We start from the raw sequence: 24,508 nt of genomic DNA, 5'->3' as shown, positions 1-24,508 counted from the left end.
ATATATTACGAACATTACGGTTATAAAAAAAGAAACATTATAACAATTCACCAGTCAACAAATGGGACTATTTGTTTCATTCATTCTTAGATGTGTGCCAATAGCTATTATATAGCTTTGATATTGATTGCTTATTAATAAAAATATTACGATACCTTTACGTAGAACGGTAATTTTCTATATGTGTGCTGATATATTTTTTGATACTATAAACCTCACAGCTGCCTGCATGTATTGCGCGATAGAGATGCACTCCTGTAAAACCTACGTATTCTGTTACATATCTGTTCAACGTTTCCAGTGTTGTTGAAAACCTTGTCGGTCTGTCTTGATGAAAAGCTCTCAGAAAACTATAGACAAACCGCCAGATATAAATTCGAAGGATAAATATAGAAACACGTTTATGGATCATTACTCAACTGTGAAAGACAAATACAACTAGAGCTATCACTGAAGGTGATGAATGTACACCCCCACCCCCGCACGCACTGACACTGTACATTGCGATTTGACGCACACAAGATTGCATAATTATGTGGACTGTATGTATATAGACTCTATGTATATAGTGTAGTAACAAAAATTAAAGTCCCATAACTCTGCAGAATATTTTTCTGAAAGAATCTAACATGCACCATGCACAAGTAAGGTTGATACTGATCACTTAATATGTGAAGATAAATTAAATTGTGTGCAATGGTTCGGGGGAAGGCGCGCACAAGACTGCATAATGCAGACTCTATATATTGTATAGTACAAAAACAAAGTCCCATAACTCTGCAGAATATGTTTACGCCACACTTTCCTGACTGATAGAATAGAATAGATAGAAGTTATAGGTATATCAAGGATGCCATAACATAGGTTTATTCAAATTACAGATAAAAGTACATACAAAACCGAATATGTGTGCAGAATGTTGAGCGAAGGTTACTGTAATCCTAACATCAGACTTATAAGCAAATACTTTTGATTTATTCACATACCTGTATTTGTTTCATCTGTTGGTTTGTAAGCAATATTTTCTACAGCATTTAGTATGTCTTGTGATGCATTATACCTGTCCAATGGAAAAGCGATCGTTGCATTCTTGTTGAAAAGAATCAAACCCACTCGTGTTAGATTAGGACCGATATCAAATGTTCCTATTGCTTGTTTGATAAAATCTTTCACTTTTCGAAAGTTCTGTTCTCCATCTCTGCTGGAACTGTCGACTAGAAATACGACATCTTTGTCTTCTGGAACACAGTCTGAAGCAAAAGCAAACGTATATTCTACACAAATGTGTATACAATGTGGATGTATAATCTGTTAACGCAATTAATTATGTTTAAGCAGAATTGAGAATGTCCATCTTGATACTTGTATATGGTAGACGTAAGATGTTTGTTTATGGTGACGTGACAAATTCGTTAAATGTATCATAACCATATATAAGGAATAGAAATCGTCAATTTAAAATTTCTACTTTGCGGTTCTCGTCTTTGACTTAAATACATTTTTTTTCATTTCTGTAAATTGCATTTTATCTTTACTACTGTTATTTTATACCCCAGTTACACATACGGCGCGAATAGCTACGTTTTGCCACGGATAGAAACGTAGTAATCAATATCGATCCGTGTCTGAGCCGTACCATATTGTAGTTATCCGCATCGATCCGTACCAATCCGTATTGCTCAAGTACGGATCGATACGGATTACTACTCTTCTACCCGTGGCATAACGTAGCTATCCACGCCGTATGTGTGACTGGGGTATTAAACTAATCTTGAAATGAATTGTTTATCATTTTTCAACGCTGGAATGCTCTAACTGACAAGAAGTTATGTAGATCATTTCGTCTGATGTCATGTATAATTCTGTCCTACGGAAGAAAACAAAACATCCTAGCAAAATAAGCAGGTTAATTCTGATTGCGTTTTCCATGAGCGGTAATGAAAACTTCCTAACATGGACTATATTTTTTGAAAAACATTGAATCAGTGGACTCGATAATCTGAAAGGATAAGAAAACAATTAGTCCTAATTTGAGGCAAAGTTTAACAGCCGTCAAATATCTTTGCAACTGTTTGTTGTGAAAGTTGAATGACATCTATAAGAAGATTTTTTGGCAGGAAAGAACGCATTTCAGCAAAATAATAGCAGTTTGGCTCATTGGAAGTGATTAAAATGCAGTCCCTGTCCTAAATCTAAACATAGGCCATACAAATTGTTTAAGTAATTCGTTAATGGGCTTCTCGAAAAAAAACACTTTAAACAGCCACTAGTATTTGAAAATAAGAATGGGCCGACCCAACAATAAAGATAACACAGGTCAATGGAACATGTTTTAGGGCTAAAACTGTTAAGAGCACAATGAAAATAATACCGTCCGGCTAACCTAAAGTTTTCAAAAGCAATGGTTTTAACTCCAAATATGCATTTTATGTCATGGTTTTACAGTTAAAATATGGTTTTGTACGTAATCCTGTCTTAGTTTTGTCCATTATATAGGTTATTGTACCGATAAAGTTCTATATACACGATAATTTTACTATAACCATCTATTATTAACCTGTAACTGTCAAATCCTAAAACAATGTATACTTTAAGAATGGACAGTTAGCATATATTGCATATGCATGGTAACAACCTTGTGCGTTGAGAGGTTCGAGTACATCAACCTATGAAATTTAAAACAAAAAATCGAAATATAAACTGGAACGTTTTACAGAAATTATAGCATGGAATAAAAAGTCTGAAGGGGACCGTATGACTTTAGCCAAAATTGACCTCGTAATTTTCAGGAAAAAAATAAGATCAAACACTAAGTCAAATACTCGTTGTATATTGCGATCCCTAAATCGCTCCAGAATAGTACCGCAGAAATGCACTTGCTATGGCATTTTCGGCCGAAAACTGCTGGCAAGTACTTCATGCATAAAATACATTTAAAATTTCCTTTATTTATGAGAATGCTGCAGATATACCTTTCTCATGCAGTGTGCGTGTAAAATTTGTTAACAAATTTGCTCTACAGACTTTTATTGAAATCGTTTTCAGAAATATGTTAATTCACCTTTCTACTAAAACGTAAAACAAAATAATAAATGGGGGCATCCGTGGTCGAGTGGTTTAATTCGCTTTCTTCAAATCACTTGCTCCTCACCGATGGGGGTTACAGCCTCACACGGGGCATTGAATTCTTCATGTGAGGAAGCCATCCAGCTGGCTCGTGATGAAATAATGCACCAAGTGGCACCTGGGGTCTTCCTCCACCATCAAAGCTGGAAAGTCGCCATATGAGTTATAATTGTGTCGGTGCGACGTTACACACAACAAAACAAAACAAAGTAAAAAAAAAAGAAAACAAATGCTCTAAAAATTTTCCAAACGTTTCGATATTACGAGAAAAATCTACCTAAATGACTTCATTATAACGATAGTACTTTTCTGCAATTACGGTATTATTTATTGTAATTAGCGAAATATTTTCTTCTAACGAGAAAGGAAGTCGTCATAATGTGAAATGTCCACTTAGTTATGTGATACGGGTAATTTTCTTGTGATAATGATAGAAAACTTAGTAATCACAGAGAAAGAAGCTCATTTCCCCAAATGTTGTAGTTTGGAGATTGCTGTCAAAATTCCATAAGCACCAAATGCATTGTCACAAATCCGCAGGTGCATAATTTCACATGCTGAATGATATTTTTGTTGTTTCATGACCCTTGGTCAAATACGTTTAAGATAAGCTTTTATGCAATTTTATGATGTATTTTTGACAAAGTCAAGGCCATAACTGGTCTGGCTGAATAAAAGATAGAGCTAAGCCCCATGTGCCCAACTCCACGTAAAGAATAATACTCCTGTAATGTATCATAATCCAAGTTCAAAATGTTATTAAATACATGCAATAAAACTTTTAGCCATTTTAACGCATATTTTTACCAAGTCTGGTCTCGCTGTGTGAGATCCAAATTAAAACACCAGGTGCACAACTTCAAATCATACTGAATAACAGTCCTGTGATGTGTGATGACTCTTTGTCAAATACTTTTTTGAGATATGCGTGACACAAATTCGGACGGACGGATGGACAAACAGACGGACAAGGGCAGCCTTAAAAGCCCCTCGCCAGTCAAAAAGTCTTTTTCAGAAAATTCAAATCAAGCTGTTTGATTTTCCTTCCTAACATAATCAAAACAGAATTTCAACAGAAGACATAAAATTGAATTACATTTTATTTTCATAAATTAATATATTGGGAGAGAAAAAAACGATTTTAATGATAACTTATCCTTTTCTTGGAATTTCTGTTTCATTGCTGAGTTAATACATGTATTTGAAAAATAAACATACATTTCAGAATGTCTCCACCTGGACCCGTCATTATATTAAATTGCTTGACTTATATAATACTGCAAACTCATCACCGTGACGGACAAAGCATGGGCAACTACTGATGCACGTATCATAGGGTCAAGTTAAATCTAAGTTGTGTAAAGGCACTTCAAAGCATTCCAATGCATCAAAAATGTATTAAAACTTTTCTCAGACTGAGTATCATCAAGGCTAAACTACCTTTTTAATTACAGTAAACCTGTATGTGCAATTTAATTTTAGCTCAGACTAACTTGTTTTTAGTTTAGTGCAGATATACAAAGCTATGAATTGCCTTTGCCTTAAAGAGGACAATAACACAGAAATTCATAGTATCACGGAAATATTCACTGTTTCGTGAAGACAATGTTTAAAAGTAATAAGCTATCCATTATGTGAAAGAATGGACAATCTCGGCAATTTGCGTCTCGATTTGTTCAATCTTTTACATAATGGGCAGTTTTCGGCTTTTCTCCTTTACATAATGTAGTTCTTATTATCAAATGTAATTTTATACATACCAGATGTAATATTTCCGCTTAAGACCCAAGGCGACCTATATGAAAGATCAATGATAGATCAAATAAGTTTTCAGCATGAAATTCAATGGGTTTCAATCTTGAACGTAAAAAATTTTTTAAAGTGTCTATTTTGTCCTCTTGAAATATGTAACTGTAATTTAACTGAATGTTTTACTGTTTCCAGAGGTAACTATGGAAAGCAAAACAAATGAATAGATTTACTGATTTCTAATTTGGCTATTTTGCTTCTTTTAGTTTGGAAAGACTAAAGTCTAAAATGTTCGTATTTTACTGTGTCTTAATGGTTTTACATTTGACATTTTAGAAAAGAAGTAATAAAGATATCCCCACGTTTGAACATATATTTGTAGCAAAAATACTGTGTAACAGTAGGCGATTGTTATTGTAACAAGTAGGGCGAGTGAATCAGTTCACCTCGATGACAAACTTGCAGGCTTTGATGTTGCACTCGTCGATGCAGTTACAACGTGCGTTGTCAGTATCGGAATATCTGAATTTTGGAAAATGATATATAAAAAGCAACCACAGCAGAAATATACGGTATGCAAAATATTGATAATTCATGATCCTAGAATAAAATATCAATTTCGAAAATTAGACCAAAGCTTTTAAAACATTTATAAAAATAATATTTTAATGAGTACACTAATTTATACTTGTCAATATACTATCATGTATACAACCTCCGACTATACATTTTTATCTCTTTTCCATGAAATAGCATCCCGAGAGTTTTTCCGTCCCATTCCTATGTTATATCGCTTAGGTTGTATTTTGTTATCATGTTTTCGCGACAGAGTCGTTTTTTATTGTTTTCTATTTCGCTTTAAATACATATCGCCTCAAGTTTGTTTTTTTCAATCCTGTCTCGGCCACATTCCTACATACTGGATAATACTGCAATGATTTAGACTGCTGATAAGCCTTATAGTCGTGCAAAGCAAATCAAAGGTGTTAGGCAGTCTACAGTAAAGTACATCGCGTGTTGGATACCAACTCTTTTGGTTCAGATTCATTTTGTATAGTTATTTTATCAGGGGATAAAGGTTTGAGAATCAAGATGGATGCAAGTTAGCTGAAGTGGAAACTGATGTGCTTTATAATGTTCATGACGTGCAAAACTGAAATCTGAACTGAACAATACTTATAAGTGACTTAAAAAAGGTTTTAAACTTTTTGACGTCTTGTAAACAAGAAAAGAAAATAGAGTGTAATTGAAGAAAACACTTAAATTTGTAGTGAGAAGAAAAAACTTAAAACAATTGCAGCAAAAGCAAAAGCGAATATATAATATTACATTGCATACATATTCACAAGGATAATATGTTGACGTCACGCCGACATTAATTAGCACCATATAAGAATCGAAATAGCGCTTTCAACTCTGATCAAATATTTTACTTCTATTAAAACATGTTTGAAACAAAATGTCACATAGAACAACTGTATTGATTAATTTATACACACAATTGGTTCTTTATTCGCTGTGCAGATTAATTCGCCATCATTTGCGCCCAAATGGAACTATTCCATATGATGGCCGGTAGCGTCCGTTTGAGAAAATTTTCCGTAAGTTTATAAAATGCCGCGGGTAACGTTTGAGATTTTATGTCGAAGTTTTATAAAGTATCTGTAACACTTATGTCACAAAATGTAGCAAATTACAGACGAAACCGCGACATTTTCTGTCTACATATTAGAATAAGCCACGCAAACACATTCTTATTTTAGTTAGCCGATTGCGGCAATTTTAATCCGCTATATTTATCTTTTGATGCCTACTTATAAAAAGTCAAGTTTAAACATTAAATTTTAATCTCGGGTTTTTAAGCCTAGAAACATTTGTCATATAAAACAAAAAACTAAAGCTTTTTTTTTAGAATTTCTACTAAAATTGCAATAAATGTCGCGTTTTTTCTATTCCTTGAATTTTTATAGAATGACGAGGGGCAAAATGTAAAATCAAAACATGGACGCTACCGGCAACAGGAGTCAAAATGTTCCTTGCTGTTTACAACAACTATAATACAATATCGCGGTTTATATGTTCCCCGCGACATTATGTACGATTTCGACAGGAAATCTTGCAGATTTGTAAGTTGCTTTCAACATTTTATACACAGGCGATAAAATTGCTCTTTGGCTTAAAATGGTCGCAACCGGCCACCATAATTACGCAAGACGTATTACCATTCCCGGTCCTGGCGTGTGTAAACAAAGGAGCGTGACGATATGCCGTTTGCCGCCATACATGCGAGAAGCAACAGTTCTGTCATATTTGATCAAAATTTTACAATTCGAAATAAATTATAGTAAAACCGTCTTTGAACACTATTTATACACTTTGGCGGCTATACGTCCTGCGAAATAATTTCACTCGGGTTGCGTCCATTGAAACCATTGCAGCGTAGGAATACACCTCTCCATAGGTTGGAAAATAGCTTAAAGATTTGTGTTGACTATGCGAAGCATTGAAACAGTTTTGTTTTCAACAGTATTATGGTTTTGTGAAATTATTACTAGTAATACGGCTTTCATTTCAAACGCTTTTTCGTATCACTTACTTGCTGTACATTGTTGTCCTGTGAAGGTGGTTGGACATTTGCATTGATCAGGACCAATGCAAGTACCGCCATTTCCACATGGTTTGCTGCATACGGCTATATCAAAACAGCATCAAACATGTATCGTTTATAACTTTACGTAAAGATGCTAGGGGTGTGCAGTGATCGATATAGTCATTACCTATAATTGTAATTATCTGTTATCAACTGAACACCTGTTAACATGACTGAAGTAAACAAATAAATGTGTTTGTTTTTTTAATCTAAGGACTGTATAAGAAATTTACTGCATTTGTACATTGGGTACAGAGTGAAGAGGTGTGGTATCATTTCTGTTGGAATATGCCGAAAATGAAACAGAAAGTAGTGTTTATGTATTTCAAGGGTCGTTTGTTAGAATATTGTCAAACTTCGACTCACGTATCGAGCACTGAGAGCCTGTCCAGCCGTGGCAACAGTCCTGATATATATATTGAGAGGGTCTGTTGTAATAACACCTACCCCAACCGCTAAACATAAAAAACGAAAACTATAAACAATTTAAATCATTTGATAAGTAAACAAGTCCTTAGATACATTCCGGGGTTTATGAAGTAGTTTACATAAGGGAATTTAACAAATAGTATATGTATTTCTTGTAATTATACCAATATTCATTTAACAAACTGTAATAGTTGTTCAGACATCGAATTTTCTTCAAAATGATGATTAAAATTACGATATCTAATATGAATTTAAAAGATGATTTGTGATATCACTCCGAGTCCTTGGAACGATATACACTATACTTACCATCCTGAAAGTATTTGTAAAAGCAAAGTGCAGCCAAATTACTTACAACACCCCGCATCGTTTGGTTGTGTGTACAAATCGTGTCGCAGAATAACTGCAATAGGCTCTGGAATACATAATATCCACATTAGAATTAAACGTAGCAAAACATATCAAGGCTGATACGTAATAGTACGTATATGGCCGTCCAGTTTGGCTTAGTACAATTGTGTACGTTTCTACTACGTTTTAGTGAGTTTTATGTGCGTTGTAATACGTTTCACAGCGTGCTGAAAGGTATATGCTACGTACAAATGTATATCGATTCTCCACGTTTGTTTTGAACAGTCTTAAACAACCATGTTTGGAAAATGCGCAGTTACTGTGTAGCATTTCTTTCAGGTTTTCTACGTTTATTGCCATTCTATTGTGGTTTTTAAACGACCTAATACATAGCCCTTGATACCAGGCAGTGTGACTCGGGCTTAAGAAAAGAAATATAAACTCTTAAGCCTATATGACACGCGTGTAAGTAAAACCACTGGCACCTGACCAGAATTAAAATGCCATTGTACATCTTAAACCCTACCTTTAGGTATGCTATATTAAGAATTATTGCAAAACGCGCAGTTCGGTAAATGGGTACTAGCATGTTGATCGAGGTGTAATTTATCTTCCATCCCTAATAAACTTCCAGTCTAGACGACAGGCCCGGTTGCACATATTAGGCGAAATGTAAACAAACAATACAATTATACAATAAGATGTGAAATGATGAAATCATCTTAGAAATGATTTTGAATTTGAAATGTACACAGCTGTATTGTTTATTTTATTCACATTGCACATTTATGTTTCATAAACACATTCCAGCGTACACGTGTAGTATAATGACGATTGACATACATTTCAGCCAATCAGAATAATTCAATATTCTAGACCGGAATTACACAAAGGTATAAACTTCGCAGAAATATTAAGACCCTGTGACCCGTGCACGATGGAAGATAAATTGTTCAATATGCATTACGAAGTACCCTTTATCGAACTGCGCGTTGTAAGTGAGAAAAGTCCGATTGAAATGGGTTAGTGTACCTTTCCGTTTATGGCCATGGTTCCTAATGGTAGGATATAACATGTACAGTGACTTTATTCTTTCTGGTCTGATGCCAGTGAGTGAAACAATAAAAATGTGTGTATTTTAAATATTGACGGGTTTCAAAAGGTATTGCAGTAGATGAAATCCTTAATTAAACGGTTTATACAGTTATCAGCTACAATAGAAAATGTGCCATGACCTAGAACCCAATGAAGTTGTAGATATATCCGCTCAAGAGTACTCTATAGATGGATTTACACATGGCACGATCCTTAGCTGCAAAGGAAGTAAAATTTTACGTTACAGTTATATCACATTTTAATCTGTTCGATCAAAATTAGTCTGTATTATGATAAATTTATACTACAGGACGAAGAAAAATATATGTAAACCTTTGCACATCCACGACTGCTTTGCTCAAATTCAAATTACTTCAACTAATACGCATTATAATTGATGATTAGGGATTCATGAGGAACAGGCAATAAACTATTTTTCAGCTATATTTATCGTTCATCTCGACAAATTTAGGATAAAGAGAAGTGAGACATTGATAGTTTCCATCAATTTAAAATGCTTATGTTTATAAGGACATTATCTGACAGAATTTCCAACCTGCCGCAATTAGCTTACATAGTAATATCATTAAAAAGTCGAAGTTAAAAATTAAAAGTTTAATTAAAAGTAGTTAAAGTATGAATGTTGAAAATTCAAGAACTAAAGATTTTCGACGGGGTTGATTTGTTCCAAATAATGTACCCCTCCACCCACTCCGGCACGTACACCTACAAAATCCCCCACTGTCCCCCATGCTATATTTAACAAAGCGAGACACAATCCCTACTTTGATTTTGTATCCAATTATTCCCAAAAGGGGATCAATCATTCGTAAAGATATTTGTCATCTTAAAATTGTTATTTTATTTTTATTTCTATTGATTTTTTAAATTTTGAAGTTTTTACTTAACAATATCAAAGTGGTGGGGTGGTGACCGCAGCGGTCAAATTTAACAGAGCGTGAGCGGTTTGCATGGAGGGTTGTCCTACACTCACTTTCTTTATCTCTTGTAGACCTTGATCTATACACTCAACAAAAGTCCTAAACGGTCAGTTTGTATTATATTACTATTTTGTTAAATTAAATAATGCATGTATTCACAAGACATTTCACATACTGGCATTTGAAAAGGTACTGCAGATAATTATTGATTTACTTTTGGCCGACTCATGGCCAAAGTAACCGCAGTAGGCGTTTTGACCAATATTGTATATTTTGCACGTGCTGGGTATGTGCACCAACATGCACGTGTTCAATTACACCTTCGCCATTACTGACAAAACTTCTAAAAGAAAAAACGAACATTATGGTGAAATTGACACGAGAGCAACGCGATCGAGCTGTTGCTAGCCGGAATACATTTACGACACGTGGGTAAATATTTTTTGCAATTTCAAAAGAATTTTGATATAATTTGTTTGTACCTGTTACTTTGATGGTCATTTCCATTTTTAGCTCACCTGAGTCAAAGGCTCAAGGTGAGCTATTGAGATTGCTCACCGTCCGGCGTCCGTTCGTTCGTCCGTCCTCCGTCCGTCCACACTTTCCTTTAAACGACATCTCCTCCTAAACCACCAGTCCGAGTTTAGTGACACTTCACAGGCATGATCCTTGGATAGTCGTCTTTAAAATTTTTTCAAAGAACTGAATTACGTACAGAACTCTTGTTGCCATGGCAACAGGAAGGACAAAAATCAATAAATCTTCTTGTCCAAAACCACAAGGCCTAGGGCTTTGATATTTGGTATGTAGCATCATCTTGTGGTCCTCTACCAAGATTGTTCAGTTATCCCCTAGGGTCAAATAAGGGTCCGCCCTGTGGGTCACATGGTTTTCATAGACTTATATAGGAAAGCTTTGAAAATCTTCTTACCCAAAACAAGAGTGCCTAGGGCTTTGATATTTGGTATGTAGCATCATCTAGTGGGTCTCTAACAAGATTTTTCAAATGATCTCCCTAGGGTCAAATATTGCCCCGCCCCGTAGGTCACAAGGTTTATAAAACCTTATATAGGGAAAACCTTTGAAAATTTTCTTGTCCAAAACCACAGTTCCAAGGCTTTGATATTTAGTATGTAGCATCATCTAGTGGGCCTCTACCAAGATTGTTCAAATGATCCTCCTTAGGGTCAAATATTGCCCCGACTAGGGGTTTACATGGTTCATAAAGAATTGTATAGGAAAAAAAATAAAAATGTTCTTGTCTGAAACTGCAAGGCCTAGGCTTTTGATATTTATTATGTTGCATTGCCTAGTGGTCCTCTACCACCAATATCCAAATTATGCCCCCCCACCACCCGGGTTGAAAAGAGGCTCCACCTAGGGGATCCCAAGCTTGACATTGATTTATATAGGAAAAAATTTAAAAATCTTCTTGCCTGATATTGCAAGGCCTATGCCTTTGATATTTTGTATGTATCATTACCTAGTTGAAAAGAGGTCCCGCCCCGGGGGTCACTTGATATATGAGTTATATATGAAAAATTACTTCAAAAATTATCAGATCATATGTCCTAGACCGTTTAATTATAATTACCTGGTGACACCAAGTGATAAGGGGTCACTCGACTGTGATCTTGACCTACTGACCTACTTTCTTGAAATTTGGGTCATCATGACCGTATTTCCGTTTACAAGAATCTTCAATCGGTGGCTATCTATCATCCGAGCTCTTTTGGCGAAATTTAACCCAGGTACAATTCATTGAAGTGACCGATTTGGAATTTTGTTTTAAAATTCCGTCAGCTCGAGCACGTTTCTCTTGTGTCAGTTTTACCTTGATATGTGTTTTTCTAACAGGACATCCGTCAGTAATGCCAAAAGTGTTCATGAATACGTGCATATTGTTGCACATGCCCTGCACGTGCAAAATATGCTATATTGGTCAAAACGCCTACTGCGTTACGCTGGTCGTGAGTCGGCCAAAGACAAATCAATAATTTGCTGGAGTACCTATTCAAATGCCGGTATGTGGAATTTCTTGTAAATACATGAATTATCAACAAAATAATAATACAATATAAACTGGCCGGTTATGAATTTTGTTGAGTGTACTTCTGCGGAATTTATTATAATTATTCTATTAATTGAAGGTTGATAATTTCTGCGCACGGTACATTACAAGACATATTACGTATTTTCCTTCAGTAAATAAATTCGAATTGTAATTTAAGGCCTTTTTGAGCTCGAATTGTAATTTAAGGTCTTTTTGAGCTAGAACTTTGGAAATTAGATTTTTGTTTCTGTGTGAACTTGGTTTTAAAAGGAATTGTCCACCAAAGTTCCAAAGAATATTCTTACATGTTTTATTAAATGTTTAGATATCGTGTGATATCATCATGTTTATGTTTGGTGAACAAAACAGCTCCGCCACGTGATATATTAAACCGAAAGGGTACTAATTATAGCACTGATGACGGAAGTCTTAAATGCTTCAGTAACGTTCATGTTTCGGTCTAATTAGGTGACATCCTCGAAATTACAAACAAGGCCAATGTTTTGTCTTGATCACATATTTGACCTATGTTTTATCATGCCAGTTGCATAATACATTGTAGTTACGTAATGATTTCACGTGGACGGTAGCATGTATTTCCACTACCGTCCACGAATAGGCTCAATAAAACCTAGCCTGTAACATTTTCGTTTCAGTCGTGTTGAGCGATCTGTGGCGTTTCCACTTATTCTATTTTATACAAGTATTTGTTTTATGAGTGGATCTAGATATCGGAATGCTTGTTCTTTTCTGACGAGAATAAGAATAAAGCCGGCTTCTCACGTAAGATATGATAAATAACATATCTATCTTCAATCAAGGCATTCTGTACAATAAATTGTGAGATCAAAATCGTCTTTATAGTGGCAAAACAATTCGTAATATAGTAATGGTTTTATGTAGGATTACCTATTGTTGAGCGGTCTTTATGCCTCAAGTAAAGAGAGCATGCGCATTAAAACCAAGACATCCGGTAAAACATCGGAGCAACAAGTAGCGTTGTAAATCCGTCTATATGCCCTGCTATTAATATTGCATGGATAACTTGAGACAAAATCTGATAAACGATAAAGGGTATCCTAAGTATTACTTTTATTGAACTGCAGTTCAAGGGATAAAGAATGTCCACTACTGAAGCAATAAAACATATTAAGACTAACATCTAGATAGTGTGGTATATTGATACATGCAATGATAAAGATACTGGCTCACTGAAATCTCAAGACAAAACAATACAAAATAAAACCTGCGATAATTGGTGTTCAGTTATTTCTAATTAAAATATCATTTATAGTTAGAGTGCTTAGAGCTCAAAATTGGTCAAATCGTTCAGATAATTTTACAAGGAAACCGCTTTGCATTATTATAGTTTGACACATTGCCTTAAATATTTGATCGAGACCCCAACCTCAAAATCAATATGGCGACCAAAATTCAAGATACCCGCCGCATGGCTACCAAACTTTATGACAATTGCACAAATTTTGTAAAAGTTTGTTAGAATATGGAAAGTAAGGTTATTTCTTGTGTTTGTATAGAATAATATTGCAAACGTGTTGAACTACGTACCAAAATAACGTTTTTGCCAGAAATATCATTTTTGTATAACATATGCGCATTTATAATCATGGTAAACTGGGCAGAAAATTGTCATTGTTTTTTATCAACACATTGAATCTACGTTTTTCAGACGATTTAGCAACCAAGTATTACCAAAACTGTTTTATAGTCTAATTTGATTTATGTTTTATTGGTTTTACCTGTAATACAGATACTTTTGGGCATTATAATGGAATAAACGCAAGGCTAGGTGGGTGAGGTAAATTGCAACACTGTAAATTCACTCAACATGTACATTACTTGTATATCATTTTAAACATTAATACGAATGAATTTGTGATTATGTAAACTCCATTATATGACATTTCGTAACCACATCATTGAAGGAAAAATCAATATGTAGCATACTTCACTCAAGTTAAATTAACTTTTTCATTAAATTTGTTTTATTATTTTAAATTATCAGAACGATTTTAAATTAAGGCAGATTTTAAATATAAACCACTACGAATATTGCTGCAAAACATAAACAGAACTTTTTAATACTAGCATAATTATATTTGTTTGTTATTGGTTTAGTTTTAAAAAAGACTATAAGCAACTTATTTTACACTACACTTATTCTACTGTATCATTATATTTATAAGATATTTCAAAAATAAGTGACTGTGCATTTAGTTAATACTGTAGGTATGAAATACACAAACGTACTTGTCAAGTATTGCTGTTTTTTATCTAACAGCTCGTTTAAATAGATTGCCTCTATATCTGGTTTTAATTTGAAAAATATGTATAGGAAAAATATTGATTTACCGATATCAATATATTGAGGAATGACTAAATAATAAGGCGAAATTTATAAGCTGCCAGCCAATGCAAACGTTTCTAATAGTCATATAACTATGTACAAGGTGTGATCTAAAATTGCATGGCATTTTCTTGTAAGGGTAACAAGTAAAATCTAAAGTGGGGCAACCAAAAACAGGTGTAGTTCCACTTTAATTCAAACGAACAAATATATTAAGTATCATGTGTGTAAGTAAGTTCACTGACTGGTTATGTCAATATGTAATACATACAGAATTTCCACATTATACGCTTGTCTTAACAGGAATTATAAAGTGATACATAATTTTGCACACAGCTTATCAAAACTTTAAAAAGTAAGATGTCTAAACTCTATGAAAACACATAATATGACAGAAATTACACTGGAACTACGACACTTTTCCCTGCTTTTCCAAACCTTAACTATGTCTTATTTTAATAGCGCTGTCAATATTAGGTACACACGCGTTAAATTTTGTAAATAAATGAAACACATTTTGCATATTTTAGAAGAGAGTTTTTGTTTTAGTATATTTTTTTCGTTTTTGAGTTATGACGAAAGTCTACGTAATTCTACCCTCGTTTGGTCAAAATATCATTCAAACACACATCAATATATCATTAGTCAAGTCATGATATCAGAAATGTATGAAGTCATTCATGCAGTTAATAAAACATGTTATGTAAAGAATCATATATGTCATGATCAAAAATTGGAAGAACAGAGAAATAGCAAAGCCCGTCTGTATAAAAAATATTTATTCTATTCGTCCAGAATACTCAGTTATTATAACTATTGACAATTTCAAGATCTGACGAAAAAATTAACCATTATTAATCAGTACTGTGCTTCAAGGTCAATGTCAAAGGTGAGAACACTAACCCTAATACACTGGCATTAGCACTTTTCAAGCTTACTTTAGATTAAAACGTCATTAAATTCAATCAAGCTTTCAAGAAGTAACAGAAATCATGATGTCGGAAATATATATTTGCTTGATAAAATATAATACAGAAGATATATAAATTATTCTGAAACATCTAATAAAGTCTACAAGAGTAACCTAGGCCCGGATCCAGGGCCGGGCCGAGGGGCCGTGCCCCACCTCCAAGTTACTAACAAGTTACCTATACTCATCAAAGTTTCACCCAACTATTTTGGCAAAGAAATAATATTTCTCAAAATTTAGACCCAAAAAATGCTTCAGAGACCACCATTTAATACCAATATTTCAAAATTTTCCAGGGGGTTGGGGGAGCCTAAAGTGATGGAAACACCCCCACAGTACCGCAAAATTTAGACAAAAAATGCATCAGAGGCCGCCATTTCATACCTGTATTTCAAACATTTCCATGGGGAGCCCAATGACCCCGCTAAAATGAAGAGGTTACTTCTTCAAGTACATCAACCTTCAGACTGGAAAATGTACAAGAGGCCACAATTTCATACCTGTATATCAAACAATCCTTGGGAGAGATCCCCCTGACCCCCCCCCCCCCCCCCCCCCCCACCACTCACCTCTGCAAGTATAGACCGCAATATTTTAAGGACAGTTGTTTTGATAGTTAATAAAATCTAAAAGAGGAAGCGTAGATCAAAAGACTAGAAAATATAAGAATTCTGCATGAGTATTCATTCAATACTGACATAACTGATATAACTGACATAATATGATAATGGTTAAAGAAATTTGGTCAACATAAATAAATTATCAACATACCTTAATTCCGTAAATCAGTCTTGATATTCAGTCTTTGTGAATATTATGTTTACACTGTGTTAAATATTGTCATTATATAACGAAATGAAAAACAGTTGAACAATATTATTTTTACATGTAAAATTGGGAGAATATATAAATGGTCATCTTGAATTTAAGGATTATTGCCAATATCTATATCACATTAACTTAAAAGCCAAAATGCATTTGAGCACCCTTTTCATTTTTGATTACAGTGGATTATGAAAATATCCCCGTTGAATTACCATTTCCTTTTTGTCACTTTCCAATAAGATAATTGCCTATTATGTTACACCGTGTATTTAAATATTTCATTATCAAAACCCATTTTGCCAACTTCCAACATAAAATATTACTAAATAATCATTTTAATCAAGCCTAAGAAAATTGGTGGACATCTTGGTGGCCATTTTGAATTTCAGTGTTGATTTTGACGCTTGGGTCTCGATCAAAAATTTAGCGTGTAGTTTCAAACAATAAACATGCAAAGTGATTTGCTTGTAGAATTATCTGTACGATTTTTGTATTATCACTCTTACTATACCTGTCCAAAAAACAATATCCTAAACTGCACATAAAGGTTGCTTTAAAAAAGAAAGAGCTATGCCGTGTATGCATGTCATAAGTCCAAATGTTATAACCCTCGATACGATACAGTAGCTCGATGACTCGAGGAGTGTCACACAATTTTGATCGAATTACTTTCCATCTTCATTAAAGCGAACACAGTTGAGTGAAACCTTCTGTTTGGAGAATACAGTTCAGCATGTTGCTCGGGTTCATTGAGATCCGAGTCTTTTGAAATAAATGAAAAATTGGAGACCAGCATGAAGCATTTGACCATCTTGGCAGTGTGATCACAAAAACATACTCGATGGTGTCTACATCTTACACAATGTTGTTATTATATTTATATCACTATAGTCACTTTCAATATCGAATGGCGGAAAGACAACAGTCAAATGGAATATCAAGATGATAATTCAGTGATTTCTTTTCAAAACTATTGCATACACGTGTCTGCCCAGAAACGTGTCATGCTGCCTCGTAAAACAGAGTAAGAATCCCGGGCCAAGCATTGGAAACTTATGAAGCGCTTTTGAGTGTCTCTCACCATCTAACGAAGAGGCAAGAGCTGCTTCATTTCATGAAAGAGAAAGAATGATATGGGTGTATCGAAATTACACACCGTCAGGTGGTATATTCAAGAGCTAGGCTAAGTTAGCCTAACATCCCTGTGTCAATAAGATCTTTTACTTTATCTCTTTCAAAGTCAAATGTCCAGTTTATTTTTATAACAAAGTAGCAAAGTGTATCAGTAAGTTATAATACATGCGTTTCCATCGTCTCAGAGTAAACATTAGTAAATTGACTATCACGTCAAAAGCAAGGTATCGGAAAATGTTAAAATGATAATTATTAATTCAGTTGCAGTGAGTATTCATCATAAACAGAAATCCGTAAACTATATACATGTACATATAAGAAAACAATTGACATTGTTTGTGATCATACCTATAGTTCGACTAATCTTCTTATTACACGACATTTAGGTGAAGTTTCACTGAATTTCAGAAATAATACATTACATTTGGAGGTTCATAAAAGCAGTGAGTGACATTGCATGTGATCTTGGACTTAGGGGCATTTTCCTGACTCTCGCCTGAGACATACGTTCATATCCCGCCAGGATGTATATAAACGTTGATCATGTTGATCAGACCCTTTTATCGTTAAAGAGTTAGTGCTTAAATACAAGTTGATTCGGGCGGAAGAAACAACAAACAACAAACAACTAATAAACTAACAGTCTGATACCTCATTTGGGTCATAAAAACCACACACGGGATTGAGCAGATCAATACTATTCGTTTCATAAAACTGTTGTCCTAAAAAAATCTAGTTTTTCTTATTTCAAGAAACTATAAGCAAACGAATAGAGAAGGAAAATATTTTATATTTTTGTTGACATTCATATGAAAAAAAAACAAATAAGAAAGTACACAACTCCTTTTGTACCAGAATCAAGTCGGTGGGTTCAAACGTATAGTGATCCCAATGTATGAGTATAAAAATAAACTTAAGTTCAATTTAAATACAATCTTAGCACAGGTCTAAATTATTTACTTTGCTGAGCATAAAACTAGACTTGCTATGGTTTCAGTAAATTCATTTCATTTTGCTTATTCTCATCAAATTATTGCTTGTCAGAATCCCTTTCTGTACCTTTTTTTTTCAACAATTGTTTTCGTGATATTTTAGAAGCGAATGTTGATTTTATTAAATATAATAATAGTTTCCAATACTTAAATGTTATCAAAGGGCATTTTAATATAGATAGAGTATTATGTGCAAATAAATTGTCAGAATAATTTGTATATTTGATATATGAATAGCATAACACATCAGTACAGACAGTGTTTGACTTCCTTTTTATGCTATTATTGCTATAATCATCGTTGAATTGCTGTTAATAATAGGACTTGAGTCATTTATGGACGATTAAGGTTAATTACAGTGTTAGCTGGATCCCAGTATCACACATTATATTGTATACATTAGTTAAAGGGAACCAACTATTTGTTAATTATAGCAAGTACCCGTTAAATACTATGTACTAATTTGGACCAATCAGAAACAAGTTCTATAAATAGCACCAATTAAAGCTCACTTCTGCCCTGTATAAATACGTAGATAAATGACAGAGAATTCATTCTGTATCCAGCGATTGATGTAGACACATCGATGGTTCAACTAATAATTTATCCCAGTACCTTGATGAGGAAGTTATTGCAACTAAACTGTCGGGGCGGATACATTATTAAACAGAAGAGGTTTGAAGTTCAATGACTAAAGAAGAGTTGCAGAATTTCAACAAGGTTTTGAGCTATAGGGCCAACGCATAGCAGTCTTACCTTAACGGTAGTTTAATGCTATAGACGATAGCAAGTATAGGCTGAGCATCGGAAAGCTGAGGCAGAGACAATCTACTGAGATAGTAGGAGAGTTCCAGCTTATAGACGAAGCTCAGCGTTATTGGCGAAGTACTGCTAATGCATCGGGGTTATACTTATATGGTAGTTGAATGCTACATGAGACAGCATATAGGCGCTGAGCATCCAGGAGTCTGTGCAATCTTATTTAGTTACATCTTCAATTAAGAGTACATAGGCTGAGCATTTATGCGATAGGACTCCTAAGTTGTTGATGAGAACTTCAACAAAAAGACCAGTCAAGTATAGTATCTTCAGCCTATAGGTGTTTGAGCTGATTGTCATTAATTGAAGATTGTTAGTATGAAATATTTAGTGATTTGCCTGATCCCTGAAATTATTTAGCTCTTAATTGAATCATTTACGAATCATTGGTACACGAATTATTTAGGCAAGGTAGCCAGAGAAAAATCTTATATTTGAGATATTTTGTCTCGCCGGCTATACGTTTTAACAATTGACATTCTACATCGTTTGTCAGCTAGTCTAAGACATAGTCACCTTAACGAATCGACCTATTTCATTGTTCAAGATACTAAAGACAGGGTCATATAACTCATATCCTGAAATAAATATCTGCGTTCAAAAGTAAGATATAATCACAGGGAAGTGTCATGTAGTTCTAGCGTTACAGATTAAAAGATTTTTTTCACTGGTTGTATGTGCAGATGGAAATATCCAGGTGGATGGTAATCGAGGCTCAGCCGACTTACTTTGTAAACAGTTACTCGAGAGCCGGATAATTAATTTCGCACCTGAAGCCAGTGAAAGAATTTTTTCTTGCATTCCATATTGAACGAATAAAATCAAACGAATGACTTTCTATAAAGCACCTTTTCTTATAGCAGCGTAGTTTTAATAAATATCAATGTCCGTAAACAAAAATTACTTCATAACGTTTCAAAGACAAATAACGATGTGTAGTTCCTGTTTTGCAGCATAACGTTATGTATTTGTCATAAAAGAACGTTTTTGAATCAACAAATACCTTATAAGTAACAATCAGAAGCTATGAAGGTAGTTGGCTTGTACCTCGTTCTATGTAATACGAAATTGCTGCATAAATCTGTATAGATGTAGGTATTTATACGTCATTGAAAGCGCATACAGCATCTTACAATCTGGGGTGTAAGATAGAATTTTCCAGCACAGGTGAAAACTCTGGAAACTCCAGTATTGTATGCAAGAACTTGATATAATAGTATTCAATACTTAGATATTATCAGAGGGAGGTTTCAGGTATATCGAGCATTACAGATAAAGATTAATGGTTCGTGTTTAAAACTTAACTATTATTAGAGGGAAGTGTCATATAGATTGAGCGTTACAGATAAAGATATATTAATTGTTATAGTGTTTAATTATTATTAGTACCAGAGGGAAGTTTCATACAGACTGAGTGTCATGGATAAAGACATACCTAATATGTCTTATCAAGAAAACAATGTACCAGTATATGACAATTTCACTTTTATAAAGGCGGATCCAGGTTTAAGATTAAATTATCCAAAATCTGATTAAAGTCATGAAATGCTTTGTTATAAATTTGCAGAATTATCCGATCACATATACGCTACGAACATTTCAAGGAGCTCAAATACGAAATACAAGTCAAAGTGCATTTAGGTACTGTTGGGAGAGAAAAATATTTATATTAGTTTAATTTTAAACAGGATGCGCTATTAGACATCGGAATTAGACAGTATTTGCTTCAGCATGTCGTAAACGAGCTGTAAACATGGACGGCATAGCCTGGAGTACCTAGAATACATAGTTACCAAAGTATGTTTATTCCATATCACATGGACATTATCCTATTTTAGCAGTAACAGTTGGTAGAGAAATTCCTTCTTATCCTAGCTAATGTGTAACGATCCAAACAAAGGTGCGAGTTTATTTAGTTTTCTTATATAAATACATATTAACGTAGTTAAAATGATCTTGTGTAAATAATGCAAACGTATACATTTTATTTGACAATTGTCGTCAATGATGACCCAGACCTAGCATAGTCAGTTATAGCCAAGAAACCGTAGTATGCGCATCATAGGGGCATCATTCAGGAAGTTTTAAAGATTCAGTTATCGATATATGTTTCGTTTTCAATATACATTGAAAATAAACTTGATGATTTTATCAAAACAATTGTTCTAACGACAATAGTCTCATTTTTCTGAAAGGGTTTGTTGTAAGTGCAAGGAGTGATACCCATGACGTAAAAGTTCAGTTTGGAATAGGTGCAACTTTAATATCATAAATATCTGTAAATATTCCTTATATTGATATTCTGATCTGTTTTCTACATTTTTAAACTCATTTTAAGGACACACTTAGCAGTCAGTATGTGCCTTGCTTTGATATGGTTTTATTCCACATTTGCTAAAAAGCATGCTATACAGCATAATAAAAAATGAAAAGGTAAAATGAAACTATACCATGGTACTGTTTTAATAAGATTTTACGAATCAAGATTCTGATAAGATGACAAAGTATGTAAAACTCTTTTGTTATCTTCAAACATATTCAACTCTTTCATCAGTATTTCAATTTGACCGAAAATTTGTGTGTTCTGTAAACTACCAAATAATGTCATAAGTTTCAATTTTAACAGAATGATGAGCCAAAAGTAAGATTTGTTTTACAGAAGGACTTTGAATGCGAACCAATCTGCTATAAGCAACTTGTTTTATTCTTTATTCTCACTTGCTAGAAACTACCTACAATTAATGTTTGCACGATATACTCTGCAAAATATAACAAACGATTTTAAGCTGCAAAATATAACAAACATTTTGTTATTATACGTAGTCCAGGCTTATCCTAATCATTGTCAGGGTCCTTCAAACAGTTTATTAAATGCACAGATTAATTTTAAGCTAAACAGAATGAACATCTGGATTATAATGTAGTACAGGCAACGAAAGACGTAAAATGGTGGTTGAATTAATTTCCCATTATTTCAATAGTATATACATATGTATTTGTCAGCGATTTCAACGTCACTCTCGCATAAGTTTAAAGAGTCCATTACCAACAATAACAAAAACAATTAAGTTCTCCTGAAGGAAATTTTATTCGGATGTTCACTAAAAGTTCAAAACCAGTTCTCGAATGCTAAAATCTATTAGCGTCTTTCCACGTCCACAAAAGTTCTGGCAGAGCTTTATAACAAATTAATCTAATTAATTACTTGTTCTGATGACTCACACTTATAAGGTATCTCTACAAACGTTATTTTTCCCTATTAGATCATATTTGCATTAGATAAATAAAATAGTGAACCTATAAAGACAAATATAATGCGCATTGAGCTGCCTTATGACCGAACAAGGAGATTACGTTATAAAAACGGAAATTGTCGGTTGTCATTACTGGTCCACTATCTTAAAATGAGTCAATACACAGTTGGTACTAAAATAATGATATTTTCGTTTTTAGTAGCTAATGGGATATAAAGATATAAGATTTATGTTAGACATGTAGTGTCTTGCAAACGAAGTTTTTTTTTCCAAACGTATGGAAAACCTAGGAAACATCTAAATAAATCCTTATAGATATATATTACTACTTCCTGGAATCCGGCCAGAGAAAAAGACAAATTTGTCTACTTCCAAAAATAGTTGGTAAACATTGTAAGGAAAAAGAAAGTATTTAAGCAAAAATGAGAACGACCATTAATTTGTTTTTCGGTATTGGTAAATATGTTATACTACATGTTATGCCAAATTTTGATATATATGCTAAATTTTAATGAAAATAAATATTCAGACGGATAGTTGTCTGTTATGTCCGTCAGCATTAACCAATAACAAACGTGTCATTAACTTGCAGCAAATTTCTACGATAAAAATCGTACGAAAGATAAAGGAGACCAACTGCCCCGAAAATTACCAATATCACGACTACATACAGAATGAAATAAAATCTGTAGCATCTAGAAGTCAATTAGGGTTAAACATAGTGAATACGTACCCGAATGTGGTATCTATCTTTACAGCTGTAAAGAAAAGTATTAAAACAATAAACACCATCATCTTTCAGACGTTCTGACGTATAAAAGACTACTGCGAAGGCACTTCGTCCTCCCTTATATATATTGCTTGTCAAAAGTTGATTAAACACACCACGTTATCTATTGTATTTTACGTACGTATTGACCTGACACTCATTTATCTTCGCCGATACTTTCGGGTATTTTCGTTCCTTTACGCGATATTTGTATTCTGAAGATATTTACTTTAATATAAATAACCTATAAAGTTAACCAACGACATGATGGAGTGGTTGTAAGCTGTCCTACTTATACGCACGTTAGCACAGGTTAGAATTAAGTTCAGACATTATTTTATTCTGTGCAATGACATTGTGTTGATATTTTATTCTTACTTTATCTTATGATACATATCATTTTCCTTGTGCACTGACTCAAGTTTCTTGAATTGCCAGTGGATAAATCCTGGTATTTCGCACCTGATTACTTTTCTGCACAGCAATATGTATAGTAACGGGTTTTCAATAAATATATCTTTATTTAGGTTCGACATCGTATACAAACAGAATATTAGTTAGTGTCCGGTCAATTCGTACGGATAATGTTATGGACAAGTGGCTTCTTTCCATCAATTGAAAGTTACAGTCTGCAAGTTTTTCTTTTCTTTACTTATACGTCAATTTGTTGTTATTTTGGTGAGCATTTTAATATTGGTTACATCAATACAAGGTTTTAGAACGCATTAGTTACTTGCAAATAACGTATTAAAAGGCAACAGTTAAGATTATAAATTTACAAGAAAACAAAATACAAACGAAACACTGATCCAAGTGGTCAGTATTGCCTTTCCAAGGCTATCAACTTTGTTATAATATTTGTATCCCATTGACATGCATCTAATAATTAGGCTCATCCTGTCGCTCTTAACATCTTTCTCTGAAGTTTCAAGACTGTGTTAATAAATGTAATAAACACAAGGCAAATCCTTTACGCAACGACC

The 24,508-nt window shown here is 33.9% G+C and overlaps 1 protein-coding gene across 1 annotated transcript in view; it reads right to left on the bottom strand.

The window, feature by feature from the left end:
• LOC123531689 (transmembrane matrix receptor MUP-4-like) overlaps positions 1-23,614 on the bottom strand; it is a 39,352-nt gene extending 15,738 nt beyond the window's left edge. The window contains exons 1-7 of the mRNA XM_045312875.2: positions 23,490-23,614; positions 8,310-8,369; positions 7,892-7,980; positions 7,472-7,567; positions 5,322-5,397; positions 4,887-4,921; positions 987-1,250 (exon numbers count right to left, since the gene is read on the bottom strand). Of these exons, the coding sequence (XP_045168810.2) occupies positions 987-1,250; positions 4,887-4,921; positions 5,322-5,397; positions 7,472-7,567; positions 7,892-7,980; positions 8,310-8,369; positions 23,490-23,551 (682 nt within the window). The 5' untranslated portion in view covers positions 23,552-23,614. The remainder of the gene's footprint in view (positions 1-986; positions 1,251-4,886; positions 4,922-5,321; positions 5,398-7,471; positions 7,568-7,891; positions 7,981-8,309; positions 8,370-23,489) is intronic.
• Positions 23,615-24,508: the final 894 nt, after the last annotated feature.

This window comes from Mercenaria mercenaria, unplaced genomic scaffold (assembly GCF_021730395.1).
Source record: "Mercenaria mercenaria strain notata unplaced genomic scaffold, MADL_Memer_1 contig_601, whole genome shotgun sequence".
Lineage (NCBI taxonomy): Eukaryota > Metazoa > Mollusca > Bivalvia > Venerida > Veneridae > Mercenaria > Mercenaria mercenaria.
This window is presented reverse-complemented; position numbering and strand designations above follow the sequence as displayed.